At 38.2% G+C, this 18,947-nt stretch overlaps 1 protein-coding gene across 2 annotated transcripts in view; it reads right to left on the bottom strand.

Annotated features, from left to right (window-relative positions):
* LOC113958181 (potassium voltage-gated channel subfamily KQT member 1-like) overlaps nt 1–18,947 on the bottom strand; it is a 469,971-nt gene that overhangs the window by 427,205 nt on the left and 23,819 nt on the right. For both annotated transcript variants that reach the window (XM_027666288.1, XM_027666289.1), the window contains exons 3-5: nt 9,404–9,530; nt 4,010–4,088; nt 1,107–1,203 (exon numbers count right to left, since the gene is read on the bottom strand). In XM_027666288.1, the coding sequence (XP_027522089.1) occupies nt 1,107–1,203; nt 4,010–4,088; nt 9,404–9,530 (303 nt within the window). The remainder of the gene's footprint in view (nt 1–1,106; nt 1,204–4,009; nt 4,089–9,403; nt 9,531–18,947) is intronic.

The following is an 18,947-nucleotide window of genomic DNA, read 5'->3' as shown; positions in this document are numbered from 1 at the left end:
ACACAGACTTGGAGCATTAAAAGTCATCCTGTTGTACAGTATGAAAGGAGGCTTTATACTGGAGCACTTTGGTGTGCATCACTGCTGCACAGCCATCGTGACAAAAAATTTCCTACAGTACTGGGGGGGGGGGGGAAATAAAGGGAAGAAAATTAAATTGTAGTATTAAATTAATCACTTGGATTAAGCACTTCCCATTCTCTGTCTCAGAATAAGTTTTCTAAATAGAAAATTTTAAAATGTCTGTGTGGAAATCTGTAACTATTAGTCAGTGTCTGGGGAACAAATCTACACCCATAAAGCACAAGTTAACCACCCTTAGAAGTCTGATGTGAACATTAATAGCAGAGTATTAGCCCTCCACAGTGTGGTATGATATGCAAAATTAAAAGGCTAATGCTGTAAGTTTCTGTCATACTGATAAAGCTGAGTGGGCTACAGAGATTCCGTGAAGACTCAGAAAGAAGCCTACAACTAGAATTTTTTTTAAGTCTGCAAAAAAACTTCTAAGCTCTTCCTGCTTAATGGACTTTTAGACAGAACAATTGTTTCAAAGCTTTAACAGACACATAACTACTTATAGCCAAGTTTACCTGTGAGACTACACCCTTAAAAAAGCAACTTTTCTTGCGTATTATCATAACATAGTTAATATTTTTATTTATAGAATGCATTTGAAAACTCCTTATTGAGGCAGAGAAAATAGAATTATTTAAATAATTTACTTTTCCACTAGTATTTCTTTTTCCATGCAGCAACCAAGCAAGGAACACATCTTTCATGAAGACAGTGGACAATATTTGCAATATAAAAGGCAGCCCATATAACTACATTTAATAAATTATACTGAAGGATAACATCAAAGAGTACAGCAGTTCATTTCCAAAAACAACCCCCAAAACTGATGCTTAAACCATGTTATCCACTGCCCTGAATAGTTAAGAATAGTTTCCCATTTTAAAAATAGAAAGAAACACATGATGGACTTTTAAAGTATTTTTATTCTTGCAACAGAGAAGTACATTTAAACCAGACTACGATTTGAAGTCCACAAAAGGCATTTACTAAAGTAAACAAAATGCTGGGGATCCTTAAAGGTCAAGTACCTGACGATGTATGAAAACAACTGATCCCAAAAGTCTCCAGGTGCCTCCCTGTCGATCCACATGGAGCATGCGAAGTATCTGGAGAAATCGGATGCCCCTGCAAGAAAAACAGGGCATTAAATAAAAAATACTGCTCTGTCTACCCACAGTTGGCTACGTTCACTAACTGCCATATTAGAGAACTGTGATAGCAACGCCCTGGCCAGGGTTGCACCTCAGATTTGAGGCATCTCAGTAGACTCTGTGTTTAGATTTCATTATAGTCAGATATATATAAATAGGAAAAGAATTATTTAACAGAAAAACAAAGAAGCTTAGGGGGAAATTGCCTATTCTGATTGTCAAATGCCTCCTTTCCAAGGAAAACCAGTGCTTCAAGGTTTGCTAACACAAGTAGGAACAAACTTTTTTCTCTATTTGCCAAAAGCAGAATATGAATCAAACATGGTATCACTGACGTCCTTCTTGTGTGAGTTATAGAAATGATCTAATTGGAAATAGATACAGTTCTAGGTCTTTTTAGGACAATAAGTGAATCATAACCTCCATATTTCCAACTAATGAAAAATAATTGTCCATATGGTTCCTCAGTGTAGTTTTATTCCATGGAAATATTTTATTTAGTCATACTTTTGAGAATGAACTTTGTTTGCCTACAGTCATCCACCTTAGTGACCTATCCCTGAAACAAACCAGTGAAGAGTAGGAAAGGATACATGCTGAATTCATTTATGTGAAAACTTTTCATTAAAAGTATTTTTGGCTCTTTTTATCTACCCTTAAAATTTTGTTGTGGATGTAGGTTTTGCTTTTTACCTTAGACTTCTTATTTCATAAGTCCACTGTGGCTGCATTTTTCTGGGCTACACCTATAAGCTGGAAACTCAGCCATCCTGCAGCCACTGGTGTTACTCACTCTGGGAAGGCAGGTTGTCTTCTGCAATAACCAACTCTTCCTTTATTCAGAAAGCAGGTGTTCTGAGCTCTCACAGCTGACAGTCAAACGATCAAAAGCTTGTCATCAAAAGCACTCAATAATCCTGACTATCAATCACATATCAGTGACCGGGTACATGAACGCCATGGTTTGTTATTTATTTGATATGCCATTGGAATAACAATTTTAATTAGCAGGAAACTTTTTAAGATTCACTTAAAACCTGCTAATTAAAACACGAGTTCAAGAATTACAAGGCTACCAAATATGTGAGCACCAATAGACTTACACAATGCAATTGTTCACTGGTTGCTCCTGTCAGGAGGGGAGAGATCTACATGTAACTCCCCTGTACAGTTATTAGACACATCTCTGGATGCCACAATCAGACTTTGATTTTCCTGTCTTTTGGATCCAAGCTGGTTACAGCTATATTACTGCCAAGTGCTGACATGCATGGTGCAGGCTGGCAGTTTTACAAACAAAAGTTTAAAAAACATGATGGTGAACAAGAAAATCCAGATAGCCCCCAGACATGCACAACACATATCCACTGAAAAGGAAAAAGGAATTTGTTGGAATGAAGATCTCTTTTACCAATTTGGTGACCTTGAAACAGTGAGGAGGTTGGAGGACTCTGCTGGAAACTCTGCTGCTCGGTTCCAGTCTCACTGGTTGCTGCAGTGAGCAAAACGTCAACCTGTCACACTGGGGGATCTGGAGCCTGGAACTTCATTCTACGAGTAAACAACCTAACATGCGTGCACCCATGTTTTCTGGGATTGCTGGGATTTGAGGGAGGTACAAAGAGGACCTTAACGGTACACCTTGAAAGCAACAAACGCAAAGACAAGGTATATGAGATTCATTCCTTCCTAATTCAACAACACTCACGTCACAGTTCTGAGGAATCTGATGGAACTAAGACTTGTCTGACCCTGATGGTTTTTCAGCGGAGCAATAACAAACTGCAGAGATGTGGGTTAAGCTTCTCTGTCAGAGCCTTCTGAGATGTAGTACAGTGACTGTGTGATTGAACACTGGGAAAGGCTGCACTGAGCCCAAACCCAACTGGGTCACACACAAACACAGAACAGGCCTTTCCATAAGAGTCCTTCCTACACTTCTAGTTGAATTCAACAAAATCTTTGGAATTTTCACATTCGCCCTCCTCTTCTCCTATACAAACTGATAAATCACATTCATGTTGCTCGTGTGAGCCTTTACTATCATGTAAGGATTAATGTTCTATGGTAAGAGTCACCTTAAAAATGCTTTATACCTGTAGTTCCTTCCTGTTTTTGTTTACACAGCTAGACAGTTTAGATAGTACTGTACATTCTCACTTCCCAGTGATCAGATTGCATTGGAAATCAGAGGCTTGTAACAGAACGTGCAGCATGTCTTGCAAGTTAAGTTAGAAGCTTATCATTCTTTTCTTCTATTTATCTGCTTTTCCTCCCAAAACAAGCTTGCAGTGCTTGATGCAAGCTGAACAAACACTGTAGACATCAAATGTTTCTGGTTCATGTACAGTATGAGTTACTTGTGCCAAACAAATCCACCAAAGCATAATTACTCTTTAAACAAAGTAATTACTCATACTCAAAAAGTACCGAGTTAAGTGCTGTCTGGATTACTTCTTAAATAAACTGATGTTCTGTAATACTCTCTTGTCTCAGAAGGAGAGCTGTTTGATGTTTTATATAGGACAGAACATTTAGTTTTTTCCATTTGGCTTCAGCATTCCCACCATTTTTCATATGCCTTGTTCCTGTACTCTTATTCCCCAACAGTGATCAAGCACAAAAGCATACAGTCCTCCACTGTCCAGTGTTTCAACAGAATAACTTTTCCTACATTAGGAAAGTCAGAAACACATCTAATTCAGAAATCAGGAAATTAGATATACATCTGATGGTAACATCTATGGTACTGAAGAGCTACAGTCACTAGAAGAACATACCTTATTGCAGAGGTAGCAAACACCTGTCCATTCGATCCTATGCTCAGAACAATAATTGAGGCTACTACCACAATGAGATCTGTTAAAAAAAAAAAAAAAAGGAAAAATGTATTAGTTTTTAGATCTCAGAAGTGAAACACATAAAAAATACAGACTGAGGAAAGAACTTTAAAAAAAAAGAAATTGTTACCTGAAATTTGGTGGGCAATAACTTAATGTAATAGTTTCACATAAAAAACCCAATGACTACAGTTTCTTCCATGAATTTAGTAACGGTAATTTCAAAGAACAGCAGCTTGCTGTACATATGCAAAGTCATATGTACACCCTAGAAATGAATCCACCTTTTAGCTCACAGTTTTGGATTTACGAGGAAAAGTAAGGGTTTGTTTCACTCAATAAGGAAATGCATAAAGTCAAGTATCATGCGTACATGCACAAATACACTTGGTTTAAAAATTGTATCAAAGCTATAGAGCCAAGCTTTCAAAGTTTAGGGAACTGTCAGAACAAAGGTTTGCTGAAAAAAAAACAAAACAGAGTTGTTGGTTTACTTTGTGACACAGTCTTTATTTGTATGAAAAAATAATTGTTTCCAGAGATCCTTATTTTTTGTTTCCAGAACTCCACAGTTTACACAGTTCCAGCACTATACAATGCAAATGATGGATTGTGTTCGCAGTGCCAGCATCCTTTATTTTCTCTTATCCTAGTTCAGTGACCATTTCTGTTTCTTTTAATTATTGAACCTTACTCTAATATTATTTTGAGAAGACATTTTTCTTATTTCCTCACAGGCATTTCTGTGGTAAACCTCTTTAGAGCATCTAAATGCTTCACTTTCAAATTCTAACCAGAAAATAAAAGATAAATGGGTAGCAAATGTAGCCAGAAAGAGGAAAAGTTTTGGTAAATTTCCCTTGCCAGCTTTAAACAGGCAGTACTTTATTCTTCAGAGCACTCAACATTATATAGCACTTCAAAAAAACCAATGCCGGCTGACCTCACTTGCAGCTGTGAGAGCTCAGAACCTCTGTAACCCGACTTCAAAGTCTTCATTTGGACATCCAGAAAATGAGGCACACTTGTGCAAACTGATTTAACTGACTGCCATAGAATTTCCGTGCAATGCCTGGGCAAGATGCAGGACAGAATCCAACTTGAGAGGCAGCAGCAGTTTCCTTCAGAAAGGTTAACTTGTTTTTTCCTCCCCTTTAAAAATTCTCCTGCCTCGTTCACAACCGTGTCGTTGCTGCGACAAATATTGCAGAAGTTCTACAACCATGAGTATCCTTCACTCTCTGACTTGGATTAATTTCCAGTATCAGTCTGGCTTTTGCTGTAAAAGATGGTTCCTCCCCAGGGGATAGCACTCAGTCAGTTTAAAGAGTGTGCAACAATAATTGTACATTTATGAAAATGAAAATAAAGAAAGGGAGGGATGAGGCTACAGAAAGAGCTTCCATTTGGGAATAATCTTAACTTTTGAAGGCCCAACTTTCCAAATTTTTCATGCTATTCTTTATTATGTATATGTGTGAACATATGTTTGTAAATACCAGAATTTAGGGTGAGTTTTCTTCCCATCACATCATAATACAGATCTTTGCTCTTAAGCAAATGATGCACCCGTGTCCTTACTAAATTATCAGACATATCCATATCCATCCAATGACCAGCATTGAAGGAGGAAAAGACTGACTCTCAGGAAATGAGTTTCAATCAGGTAGTGAGAGGAAAATAGATTTTTTTATTTGTTCTTTCTACTTTTCTGAAAGTGTTCTACATGGTAGAGACATTTCTGTTCTTTTATGCCCTCTTCTTCTCTGTTCCTAGTTCTTACTTTAGGCTTCTCTCTCTAATCTCGGTTTACAGGTCCAAATAGTCCTATTTTACAGTCCAGGTCTTCAGCATATCCTGCTCTTTCACTGCCACCTTTCAGTCCCAGGTATTTTCAGCCCCTGCTGTTTTTCCTTCAACCTCCCAATGGTTTTTAGTCTCCTTAAACATTCTTCTCCCAAGCCTTTACATCCTCATCCACCCTCCTGTCATTTTACTGAGTCTGTATGTCCCAGTTCATTCCTTCTACCTCAGCATTTGAGCCTGGTATTTTCCATGTGCCCTGGACAGATCCAGGAAGAACACTATAAAACCAAAATCAACAGATTTTCCACATCCAGCCCCAGCATTACTGCTCCAAGAAACCTGAAATTTGAATTGTGCAGGCTCACTGCAGTTTCAATCTCTGAGAAATATAAGAGCATTCTCTAGCAGGGCATTTGAAGCATAAACAAGCTACCAAATTTTCAGGGGTGTGTTAGTCAGTTTGGATTTTCCGTGATAAACAAAAAGCTATTTTGTCATTAAATTTCAAGTGTCTGCTTCAAAGTTTGGAAGTGTTAGTGCTTCTCCATAAGAAAAGGTCAGAACTGCCTTTCTCAGGAACAGCTTAAACATCCTGCATGAAACGTCTCCACAAGACTCAAGCTGAAGCAGACACTGACATGGAAAACATCAGGATAAAGAGCCAACATTTGTTTAAATAACTTTTTCAGCTCTAACAAGCACTAGTATTTAGAATAGCATCACACTAGTATTTATGGCAGTTCTTAAAAACTGAAGTGTCAAGGAAGTTCGGTAATTTAAAAAATCTGAATACCTGTAATTTATAAACAGCAATATGCAGATATTGTTCCTGAAGTTTCTACCTACTTATGTGTTTGCAGGCATCTTTGTACATACACAGGAGGTGTAGAGAGAAAAAAAGGACATGGCATATTTTATACAACACATGCACCACACATGCAGACGACAGACCCACAGAGATCACATTCCCTGCAATTTAGCATGTGTAGTACTTTAAAAATCTCATCCACTACTAGTTCACTGCGGCTTACTGATGTTCTGAATCCTTGAGAAATTCCAAACAGCTGTCATTTTAATACAAAAGATCAGTTTGCCAATATTACTTAGTTATACATAAACTGCAGCGTAGCACATAACACCTACACTGTAGCTCACCTGAGCATTGCTTTCTAGTTGAGCAAATTTCTGATGTGTTTCTAATGTTTCCAGAAGTTTACTTTCTAATGTACAATTCTCAGCTTTTTTATTAGAAGCAATTAATTGTTTTTAAATTTAAAACAGTAAGACTATTTATATTTTATTTCATATTTTATTGCTGTGCTATATTACAGAATGTAAACAGTCCTCAGCTTAAAGGAGTGTTCTTAGTAGTCTGAAGATAATATGATGTCCACACAGACTATATGCACATATTTGAGTTTGATTTTACATCACTTTTTTTTTGCTGAATTTTTGTGTTCTATCAGCATTTCATGAATTATAAAGATAACTGGAGCTTTACATACCAGGTGCTGCTGCTTTTTCAGAGCTGTATACATAAAACAATTAAAGGTGCTTATAAATAAAGTTCTACTGTGTTTTACTTAAGGACAGTATAAGATAGACACACTATGCAGGCTCGAGTTTTTACACCAGTAACTTTTGTCCCCCTTACATCTTTCAAACTGCATCCTGTCAAAACCAGGAGAAACAAAAGCTAATTCATAAATTGGTTCTTTTGTGATATTTTCTGCAACAACAACAAAAGGATAAAAGGTTGTGAAAGGGCATTCATTCTCTTGATTTTGCCTGTGCTTGGTACCTGCTTTTCATAAAACCCTAATTAGGTTGGGATTCTCAGAAGCATTTAGCTCTCAGCCCAACCTACTGAAATAGTAAGTAATGGAAGTGTTAAATTAGTATTTCAGAAAGGAATCACTATTGCTGCTCCTGCCATGGGACATGAGCAGCACACACTAAACATGCTCATTCTGTGAACTAGGGAATGAGGAATCATGGAGAGAAAAAGGGATTTTTCTAAGGATTCTTGGTATTCTGGGAATGAATTCAATATATGTCTCCTGACAGGTTATTTAATGATAGAATTGTCTTTTCTCACATACATGTAATCATCTACAATCTGTCTGCAAAAAGGAGAAAAATTAGGCTAACTTTAGAAAATCTACCTAAGAAATTAAAAAAAAAAAAAAAAAGATTTACAAGGTAGGAAAATTGCATCATTTTCCATTGCACCTAAAATGTTAAAATACCATTCAAGAAATAATGTGTCCTATCTTAGCATTTTCCTTTCCCAGTTATAGAAGTTGCACATTAACATACTATTTTAAGCAGCATAGAATTCAATAATATTTTAAAAGTTTATAAAAGAAAGTAATATTTAGGCTTGACTACTAAAACTCTTTCAAGTAATCAGCACCAAAGTAATTTTTATTTACAATTAGAGAGGGGAGGAAAGGAGAAAAGATAATGGAAGAAATTAAAGAAATTCAAAATTGCACTTTCTAAGAATGAATTCAAATTTTGGTGTGAACAAAAACCCATACAAAAAATCTCCCTGCTGTCAAAGAAATTTCAGTGGAATTTTTCTGATTTTAAAATACAGACTTTTGTATTAATGCAGAAGTAAAATGAATACCTTATTTTTACATTCTGTTCTAACATTTAATTTCTTTTTCTAGTGTTTGTACTTTATTCATGTTGATTTGAAAATTATAGGATGAGTCAGGATGATTCTTGTTCCTCAATAACCCAAAACTGAGTACAGCAGCTCATCACATTATTCACCACTTACATCTAGATATATAATAGAATATTTTGTTTCCTGAGTTTTTCCACTGTTCCATAGTGTCACAGATGGTTAAGGAAAAATCAGCTCATTCTCTCCCCTTTTACACCTCTGTCACTTCGCTCTATTTAAAACTCAGTGAGTTTAAAATGTTTGACTAATGTAAAATTTGCAGCTCTGTATAATGGACTCCATGATTTTATGGTCTATTATAATTTTGTACAACCACCATCACTTTTTATTAATCCCTCACTGTTCCACAGGTTCTATTAGTTACCTCTCCTAAACTCCCTCCTGCTCCAGAAATGCTACTTACAAAAGTCCCTCAAATCATCTAAAATTGTTTAACTTTACTACTACCCAATAAAATTTCTCCTGAGTTCTACTTTTCCCATTTCCATGTTTTTCTCAATTTACACTCACCTTTGTGTTTGCTTTGTACAGGAGACCTAAAGAAGGACTTTGTGTCCAAAATCTTATCAATTTTCTCCAATTAAACAAATAGATTTGGTCGTTTCTTCACTTTACAATTCTGCCTTTCTAAGGCTGATGTCTGCCTGTGTCTCACAGCCATATTTTAAATGTTCAGTTCTAGCAATCCCAAAGGAGAAATAATTGCATAGGTTCACAAAGCAGATAAATGCTAGAGGAACAGACACAGCTCAGCTGCAATAAGCTCTCTGCAGTAGCTGACATCTTTACTTTAAAACAAAGAAGGAGGGGGGAAAGAGTTTAAATCTTACCGATGATCGATATTGGCTTTCTGGCAAACCGGATTCTTCCCTGGAAGCCAACATATTTACTCCTGCAGCCTGCAGACCACAACCGGACCAAATATTCAGCACCAAAAAACACAACCAGTACTATTTCCTATCAGAAGTAAAAGGAGAAGATATCAGGGTTTTTTTTCGTTAGAAGTCAGATTACAGTTTTCACATCTAATTTATTCTTATGACTAATACAAATAAGTTTGTCGAGATGAATGATGCAATAAAAAGGATTGTGCCTAATCTATTTGCTTTTTATGTGCATATGCCAGCTAGTACACAAAACAAAGATATAATCTGTTCCTGAATGTGATTTGCATGAATAAATGGATGGTTTCATTCCATCAGTCTATCATAGGGGAAATCACAATTTTCTTCTTCTTTTGTTTCTTAAACAAAAAGAATGGAGGGAGGCTACAGGCATATAATTCCTAAAACTAGCAAGTATATGAAACACTTCTAATCACGAATAAGAATTTTTGATCATAAAACCAAAAAGTGTAATTTCAATGTTTGTATACTCGAAATAGAATCACAGAACATGACAAGATGGAAGAGACCCATAAGGATCAAATCCAACCCCCTGCTCCTTGCAGAACTACCTAAAACTAAACCATATGACTAAAAGTGTCATCCAGATGCTCCTTGAACTGTCTCGGGCATGGTGCTCCCTGGGGAACCCATTCCAGTGACCGAACACTTCTCAGTAAAGAACCATTTCCTAATGTCCACTTGAACTTCCACTGGTGCAGTTTCACTCCCTTTCCTGTCCCATTGCTGGCCTAATAGTTTGATGTCCTTCTTATATTGAGGCACCCAAAACAGCACAGGACTCAAGGTGGGGCTGCACCTTTGCAGGTGGGACAATCACCTCCCTTGATCACTGGGTGTGCTAGGCACCCCAGGACACAGGTGACCCTTTTGGCTTCCAGGGCACACTGGTGACTCGTATTAAACTTGCCATCAACAAAAATCCCCAGATCTCTTTCTGCAGGGCTGCTCTTCAGTCTCTTGTCCCTGAGTTTGCATGTGTAACCAGGATGGCCTTGTCCCACATGACAAGAGCTCTTGCTCTTGTAAAATTTCATACAGTTGGTGATTGCCCAGTTCTCTGGTCTATCCAGATCTCTCTGTAAGGCCCCTGTACCCTCAAGGGAGTCCACAGCTCCCCCTAGTTTAGAATTGTTGTCAAACAATGTATATTTGATACCTGAGTCTAGATCATTTATAAAAACATTGTAAAGTTGAGTCCTAGGGAGCCCCACTGGTGACTGACTGCCAGTCTGATGTCATAATCCTTTGAGCCAATGTATAGCTTGTCTAGCTGTGTGCTGGACAGTTTATCCAGAAGGATTTGGTGAGAGACAGTACCAAAAACTTCACTAAAATTCAAAAACACCACATCTGCTGCCTTCCCTTGGTCAGCTGTCAGTGACCTAGCCATAAAGGGAATTTAAGTTGATTAAGTAGGACTTGCCCCTCATGAACTCATGCTGCCTGTAACCAGCAACTGTCTTGTCTCTCAAGTTGTTTTTGGTAACCCTCAAAACAACCTTCTCCATAATTTTACCAGGCACTGAAGTGAGGTTGATAGGTCTGCAATTACCAGGGTCTTCCTTCTTACCCTTCTTGAAAACTGGAACAACATTTGCCAGCTTTCAGTTTAGTGGGACTTCTCCAGAGTCCCAAGACCATTGAGAAATGATGTCCCACAACGACATCTGCTAGATCTTTCAGTATCCTGGGATGAATCCCATCAGGCCCCTGTGCATTCAGCTGGAGCAGCAAGACTCAAACAAGTTCAGGGTCGACTGGGATTTTATCATCCTCCCAGTTGTGGTCTTCCAACAGAGCTCTGGGCTTCCCAGGGCCCATCACTGTTTTTGAAGACAGAGGTGAAGAAGGCATTAAAATGTCTCTGCTCTGTCTACATGCCTATTTGTGAGGTGACTGATCTCATCAAGCAATGGCCCAATGCTATTTCTGATTCCCCTTTTGCTATTAACATAGTTTTAAAAGTCCTTTTCGTTGTCCTTCACAGCACTGGCCAGCTTGAACTCTAATCGAGCTTTGGCTGCACTAACTTTCTCTCTACCATGGTGGACAGAATCTCTGTAGTCCTCCTGTGTCACCTGTCCTCGTCCATACACTTACCTTTTCTGCCTAAGTTCTAGAAGATCCTTGCTCAGCCAAGCTGCTCTTCTGCCCCACTTGCTTGACTTCTACACTTTGAATTGCCTGCTCCTGTGCTCTTAAGGAGTGACCAGCATTCGTAATAGTCCCCAAGACCTTCGAAAGCAGATTCCCAAGAGACTTTACCAAGTAGCTCCTTCAGCAGCCCCTAATCTTCTCTAACCACACCCAGCATCAAAGTTTCACTGGAAGTTTTTCTTCTATCACCAACTTTTGAAACTCAACTAATTCATGGTCACTGTGACCAAGACAACCATCAATCACCACTTCACCCACAAGTCCCTCTCTTGTTTACAAACAACAAATCCAGTAGGGCACCTTTCCTAATTGGCTACCTGCACCAAGAAGTTATCTTCAACATGCTTCAGAAATTTCCTGGACCTGATTGTGTTCTCTGTATGACATTCCCAGTTGCTATCTGGGAAGATAAAATCACCCATAAGGGCAAGAGTAGCTGGCACAGAGATATTGCTTAATTATTTGCCGAATATTTATATACTATATTATTATATTATGTTATGTTATACATAATAATTAATTGGTGTTGTCATTCTGGCTGGATGGTCAAGAGTAACTCCCACAACGACATCTGATTTATTTACTTTCCCCTTCATCCCTACCCAGAGGCTCTCAACCATATCATCACCAGCTGTAAGCACCATACAATCCAACTCTTTCCTTACACACAGTGCCCCCACCCCACCTCACCTGCCCTGCCTACACCCTAAAGATCTTAAAAACTGTCCCTCTTCCCCCCCCTCAGTCACTGGACTCATCCCAGAAGGTTTTACTTGTGCCAATCATTTCACAGTTCTGGAACTGGGTGCAAGCTGTGGGCTCCTGGTAGGTCTCTTTGTTCCTGAGAACCTGAGCTTTCCCTAGGATGGAATCCCACCCTATCCTTAACCTGGAGTGCTCTGCTGTGGATCTAGGGGGTACCAGAGCAGCACACCTCGCTGACTGAGGTGAGCTGTACATACACCATGTAAAATAAATGAATTACCTATATTTTAGTGTTCTTTCCCTCTACAGCAATACATTGTAAAGCACTCGTGCACAACCAAGGGTAAGATACTTTGAAATACTTCTAAAGAAAGTAGATTAGTAAAGATCACCACTTGGACAGATTTGTTGAGATCTTTGTTGCTTCCTTCCTTATTTTCCTCCACCATTTCAATATGCTAGCACAGCCAAAATACAGCTTCTAGGCTTTGTTCCAACCCAAACTGCATCCAGTAACTCAGAGCCACCAAACACCTACTACATAATTTACAGCTTCGGAAAATATTTGTATTTTAACTTAAACAAGAGTGTAATCTGCACCTGGGGAATTCTAAAGCACCCAAAGAGTGCATACACTTAAATCACAATTTTCACTGAGTAACAATACCAACATGTCTTTAAAACCAACATTCTGGATGGTTGAAACGAGACCAAAATATTTCAAAGCTGAAAACCAGATAAGAAAAACTCTAATACGCAAAACTTCATGTCAATTTAGATTTTTAACAAAGTTAGGTTCACGTTTCTGTATTCACTTCTGCCTCCTTGTTTTGCCTGGAATGAGAACCAAGAAAATGTGCAGTCTTCCTCTGTTTTCATGGCACTTCCAGGCTGACTAAACTAAGTATTAGTATAAAGTTAAGAAAGTTTATAGCACGGTTTCCAGGTCGAAACACAAGAAAATACGCAACAAATTAACTCTCCAAGTTTGATTTTTTAATTAATGTATTATCTTGAGCATTCAGAAATAATTCTTCTAAATTTGTGTTCTGTCTGAAATCTGAATGCAAATATTTATTCAAGCATAATAGTCAGAGCAAAATCCAAGAACACACTGCAGAGGAAAACAATTCTTACATTTCTGGAATCTTGTAAAATGCTCTCTCACATTAAATTGTCTGGTTTTTAGCAGGTTCCTGGTATCATCACTCAGTAGCATTTGTTTTCAAGTCACTTATCAGGGATCTCTTATTTCCATCAAAGGAAGCAGGACACTTTATGGCAGTGGAAGAATCATTTTTACAGATCTGCATATTAAAATCACTGCATCAGTTAGGTAAAAAATTGTATAGAAAGGAGACAAGCAGATAAGTGTTAAGGAAGCAAAAACTTCTTAGGTTATTCCTTGATGATCTTTTGAGGGTACTTTTAAAAGCTGAAATTAAAACTGTATCTGGCCTAAGGGTATTTTAGTCTCAAGGCAAATGCCAGAACCTACAATTTCATTTCATCTACCAACAAGAACCCATCTTGGTTATGTCCGGGAAACTCTACTGAAGTAAATAAAGTTGCACAGTTAATGAAAGAAAAAAGAAGGAGGAAAAGGAGGAATTTGCATCTTCAAGGCACTTGAAATTAATTACTGATCTCAGTTCATTTTGTCCATGACAGGTGTCCATATTACCAAAACCACAGCAATTAACACATTTGTTGGCAGCCTCAGACAGGCCAAAGACCAAAAAAGCATGGAAACTGGACAAACAGCGTAGCTCTATAGATGGTCCCTTGAAAAAAACTAAGGAAGATTATGAAACTTACACTCTTGTTTTGTGTACTCCTGATGTAAGATAGGAGACATCCATTTCCAGGGCTGTCAAGGCTGATCAAGCTTCACCTCACTAAACTCACCTTTAAAAACACCCCTAACCTGCTTCCTTTTCCTCATCTACACATAAACACTTTTCAGAACCTTAAATTTATTGCCTCATATTTACCTTCTGGTAAAGAAAAAAAAAAACCCAGCAGTTTTCTGGAAGGTCAGAAAAAAGTACTTAATCCCACTGGAATGGCAACAAATAATGGTGAAGACTTGTGGACAAAACATGAACCAGATTAAAATCTGCAAAAATACTCTGCAAATTAAATTTACATTCATTTGTATGTCAGTTTGAGATCTTTCTCCAGCTTTCTGAAATTCTCCAGAACCCTTGCGTTTGAAATGGGATTAGACTCACAAGGATCCCACATAACTTTTTCATTTAGGCTCTCAGCATTAGTTTTCCTCTTCTCCTGGAAATGGTCAAGGAATAAATACATGATGAAGGATTCTCAGCAGATTTCATAAACCTGGAAAGCCATTTGGCATCAACAGAAAGCCAGGGATGAACTCCTCTAATGAAACTGAAACCAAAAATAACAAGTAGGAGCAGACCATTACCTCATCAAAATAAGAGACACATCAGACTTGATCAAAATAGAGTTCATAAATACCCTTGGCTACTCTACCTTGCAGTCAGCTTTGAGTGTCAGCCTTACACTTTTCTCAGCGACCCTTCTCTGAACTCCTGCGAGGAAAGGAAGGGGAGCAAAAGCTGTGTATCCTTTGACCAGAACAGCTGCCATAAACTGTCAGAACATTTGACATGACCACCTGAATGATCATGAGTCATTAGCAGCATTCCATTATTCTGGGCTTCTCCCTTTTGTCTGGAAAAAAGACCCAAAGCACACACCTACAGAATATTCTTTGCCCAGTCAGGTGGAAGGCCTTAAATTATTATTTTTTTTTATTTTATTTTTCTTAAGTCTAGCCACAGCATTAGTCTCTCCTCTGCCCAAATTAATCATAAAGTAATACATAAACATGTTTATGCTATTCTTAGTATAACTCCATTTTATTAGTTTTATGAAAAATATGAAAAAACTAAACTTAAAGGAAAATATGTATGCAAATAGCTTCCATCCGCATCTAATTCAATCAGCCAAATAAGAAACTCTTGTGGAAAAGCTGCCAACTTTCACCCAAGAATGTCATTGAGGACTAACTAAAAAAATGCTTGCATTAGCACAGAAAATCAACATTTTTATACAGGGGTGTGTGTAAATGAAATATATAGCCTGGAATTTACAATCTATTCCAGTACGGTTATGGATAACTGCACTGGAGAAGCAGGAGAAGGGAAGTTTGGCTGCAGTGATTAAAGTGCACACATGAAAAAGACGAGTATTTTCTCAGCTGCAGCTGTGTTTTAGGTGGAGAGCACACACAAGGCTCTCTTCACTTTTTTTATTGGAATATTTAGGTGCTCAGGTAAAAGGAGGAAGTGGGATGGCTAAATGAATAGTGTGTGCTCACGAAGATTCAATCAAGGAATGGGAGCTCCAGACAATGAAGCCTCAGAAGCAGGCATAAAGGTTTAATAGTCCAAATGTTTGCACACGTGTACTTATGTCCAAAATTTAATCTGATAACCTGTCTTCAAGGTTTCCCAGTTCTTAGAGTTGAAAATGTCAATTTAGTGACCTGTTTAGCTTAATAGCTACTCAAATGCTATGAAAACCTACTGATACTGAAAATATTTATTTCTTACCATCATGCTTGCTCTTACAAAGATGACAGACATCATATGTGAAAATACAATATCCAATATGCAGAAGAAAAAATGCCAAATGCTGCTAAGAGTCCTATAGTATCATTAGTTTGCTCAGACTTACATCTTTTAGATTAAACCAGTGCACTGAAATTTTAGAAGTCTGTTGTTTGGATACAAATGGATTTCTTTAACATTTCTTAAAAAAATGTTTCCATGCACACCTGATAAATATGCTGAATTTGCTGACTTCATAAAGGGACTATCCTTATCTTTCAGTTTATCAACATTTGCTGTTTCCTGTATGGAATGAAGCTGTACACCACTGAGGGAAGCACATGTGACAACTACCATTCAAATGAGCTGGGTGAATCAGAGAGGAGATTTTTTTTTTTTCTGTTTAAGCAGGCAACAATTTTTCTACAAAGAAAATTAACTGCAGCATCAGCTATTTTTGAGTAGGACTTTTTTCTCAGTTATTTAATTCTGAAAGATACCACTAAGGCAAACATAATCAAACAGTGAATCCATGAGATTCAGTAAATTAGTGCCTGAAGTTCTTAATTTCTCTATGGATCCACCAGTACCCCACAGGAGCCTTCCAGCCCTCCAACAGCATGTCCCTGAAGGGACCACCTCTGGGAGGAGGGGAAGGGTTTAGCTTTGCTCCTGAAGTGGATTTATCCAATGTGAATATGCACTTCAGAATTGTAAATAATTATTTCCATGTTTCTTAACCTTTTGATTTGGGAGGGTGTCAAAATTCCAAGGAGTGGAATTGAAAAAATCCTGCATGTACCTCTCCACCTTCCTCTCACTCCCAAGAAAGAAATGTTTTTTTAGTCTCTTGGGCCACATTCTGAAACCACTTTGCACAGAGAACTCTGTATAGAGCCAGAGGGAGTAAAATTTGAGTAAGGGCATTATGAGTTGGCCCTTTGTTAATTTGCCTCATAGTTATTGCACAGTGATTTCCATTTTAGACAGTTCAAAAGCACGCAGCAATCACCCAACACAACACATTCTGTAATGCATTAGGGCAACCTACAAGGTAATATAACCCACAAGAATAACTGTTTTATAATTCACATCGAGATTTGATTCTAGAAAGGCAGTGGCAACTGAGCAAGGTCATTTAGCAGACAACTTAAGCTCATGGAATGTATTGAAAGTGCTGTGGACTCATTTTTTTTTGCAAATATGTTTAATGTATGAAACAATATCCCATATCTATTTTAATAATAAAATATTCCTGATCTGTTTTTTCATCTTCCCAGAGACCAACATGAAGTACAGGAACAAAGAGGGATTTTCCTCCTTCTTTTGTCTCTCACAGGTTTAGAGGAATAAAAGAATAGAGCAAAAGCTTTTGAGTCATGTACTTATTTTTATTCTACACTAACGTAGCCTGACTCTTTCACAGTTTACGAGAATTAGTGTATTTTTCTACTGAGGCAGTTCACCTGTCAGTGCCTTTCAGGGACCAGACACCTCATTAACACCTGCTTTTACACAGGCAATATACACTGCACTAATATCACAAAATACCACTAAATATTATAGGACCTACTCTACATGCCATAACCTGTAAAATATCCATTATCAGCAGGAAGAAATGATGTGGTGAGGCCAGCAGGAGCACCTGTGAACTTCAGGTATTTGACTATCAATGTATCACTTTATTAAACAGACCTGGAGACAGCCTTAAGTGTTAATGCCGTGTGGCAAAGACCAGATTTAGAATTATAAATTGGCACAAAGGCAAGAAATAGATAAAAATTCCATTACTTTCTAACACTGACTGCTTTGATGAGATAGAGAAAATGCCCTCAAACCTATTAGAACGTGCACTTCACCATAAATCATAGAGATTACTCAATTAGGCTTGTTGAAGCCTTGTTTCTACTCTGCAACAGGTTGAAGATGGTACAGCATTTGATGACTTGACTACATAGCTTAAATGGGAGAAGGGGCAAAAGCAGCAACAAGCAAAAAGAACAGGAAAGCTCCTCCACTGCAGACAGGAAAAGTGTGTCATCTTTTCAAAATACTCACTTTGAAAATAGTGTCATTCAAAAAAGAAAAGCCCTCCTGATGTCCAGTTCAGAAACAGAGCAGTCAAATACAGACATGCCTTACCTGGCTTAAGTAAACCAACTATCACTTGGTACTCTGAAGTTTGGGTACTCTGAAAAGCCTTGCCTGTATGTACAGCAGGAAGATGTACATGTTCACAGCATATGATGTAGAAGACATCATATAAAAGCAAAACTGAGCAGTGACTTTGTGAGAGCCACATAACAATGGGACCCATCTGCAGCCTAGAACTCTTCCCTAAGATCCTCCACTTAAGCCCTGACTCCTAAGTACAGCCACAGCATGAGTCTCTGGCCTGAAAAACTTAGGCAGCAGCTGATGTGGGAACTCCTGATCTCACATTTCAGCCTTTTCTCCAGCAGAATTTGCAAACATGGTAATGCCAATCCATGCTAAATGCAGTCACTACATGAGAATTGCTAGAAACCAAGCCACGCAAGAGGGCAGCAAGGACCTACAATAGAGGCAACGAGTGAGGACCCTGAAAACAGTCTTTATAAGGGTATTTTGTACCCCCTGGTGCAGTAGTGCTATGAACTACAAGTGTTTATGTATTTGGAAGATATGATGCTGCTTTTCCTAGCAAAGAAACACGTCAGAGGAAAGCAGATGCATGAAGTCTGTCTCCAAGAGGAAGACGTACCACAGGACCTGATCCATCTAGAAAAACCACTGGAATCCAGGATCCACCCCTGTTGAAACAGGGAAGGCAATGGCAGCTGAAACACTAAGAATATCCACCTTGTTTGTGACTCTGCTTCTGGGACAGCACATGCCCTTTAAAGTCTTACCCAATAAGCCTGAAAAAGCTGCAGTAGGAAATCACCCATCAGGAGAATATGAGCAGAATGTGGTGACCCCTGGTGAAAGAAAAGACTCAGAAGCACTTTAACTGTTTTAATAGCTAATAGTTTTGT

The sequence above is a fragment of the Corapipo altera genome, unplaced genomic scaffold, assembly GCF_003945725.1.
Source record: "Corapipo altera isolate COAL_440 unplaced genomic scaffold, ASM394572v1 317, whole genome shotgun sequence".
NCBI lineage: Eukaryota > Metazoa > Chordata > Aves > Passeriformes > Pipridae > Corapipo > Corapipo altera.
Note: the sequence above shows the minus strand (reverse complement) of the source record. Positions and strands in the feature narration are given on the sequence as shown.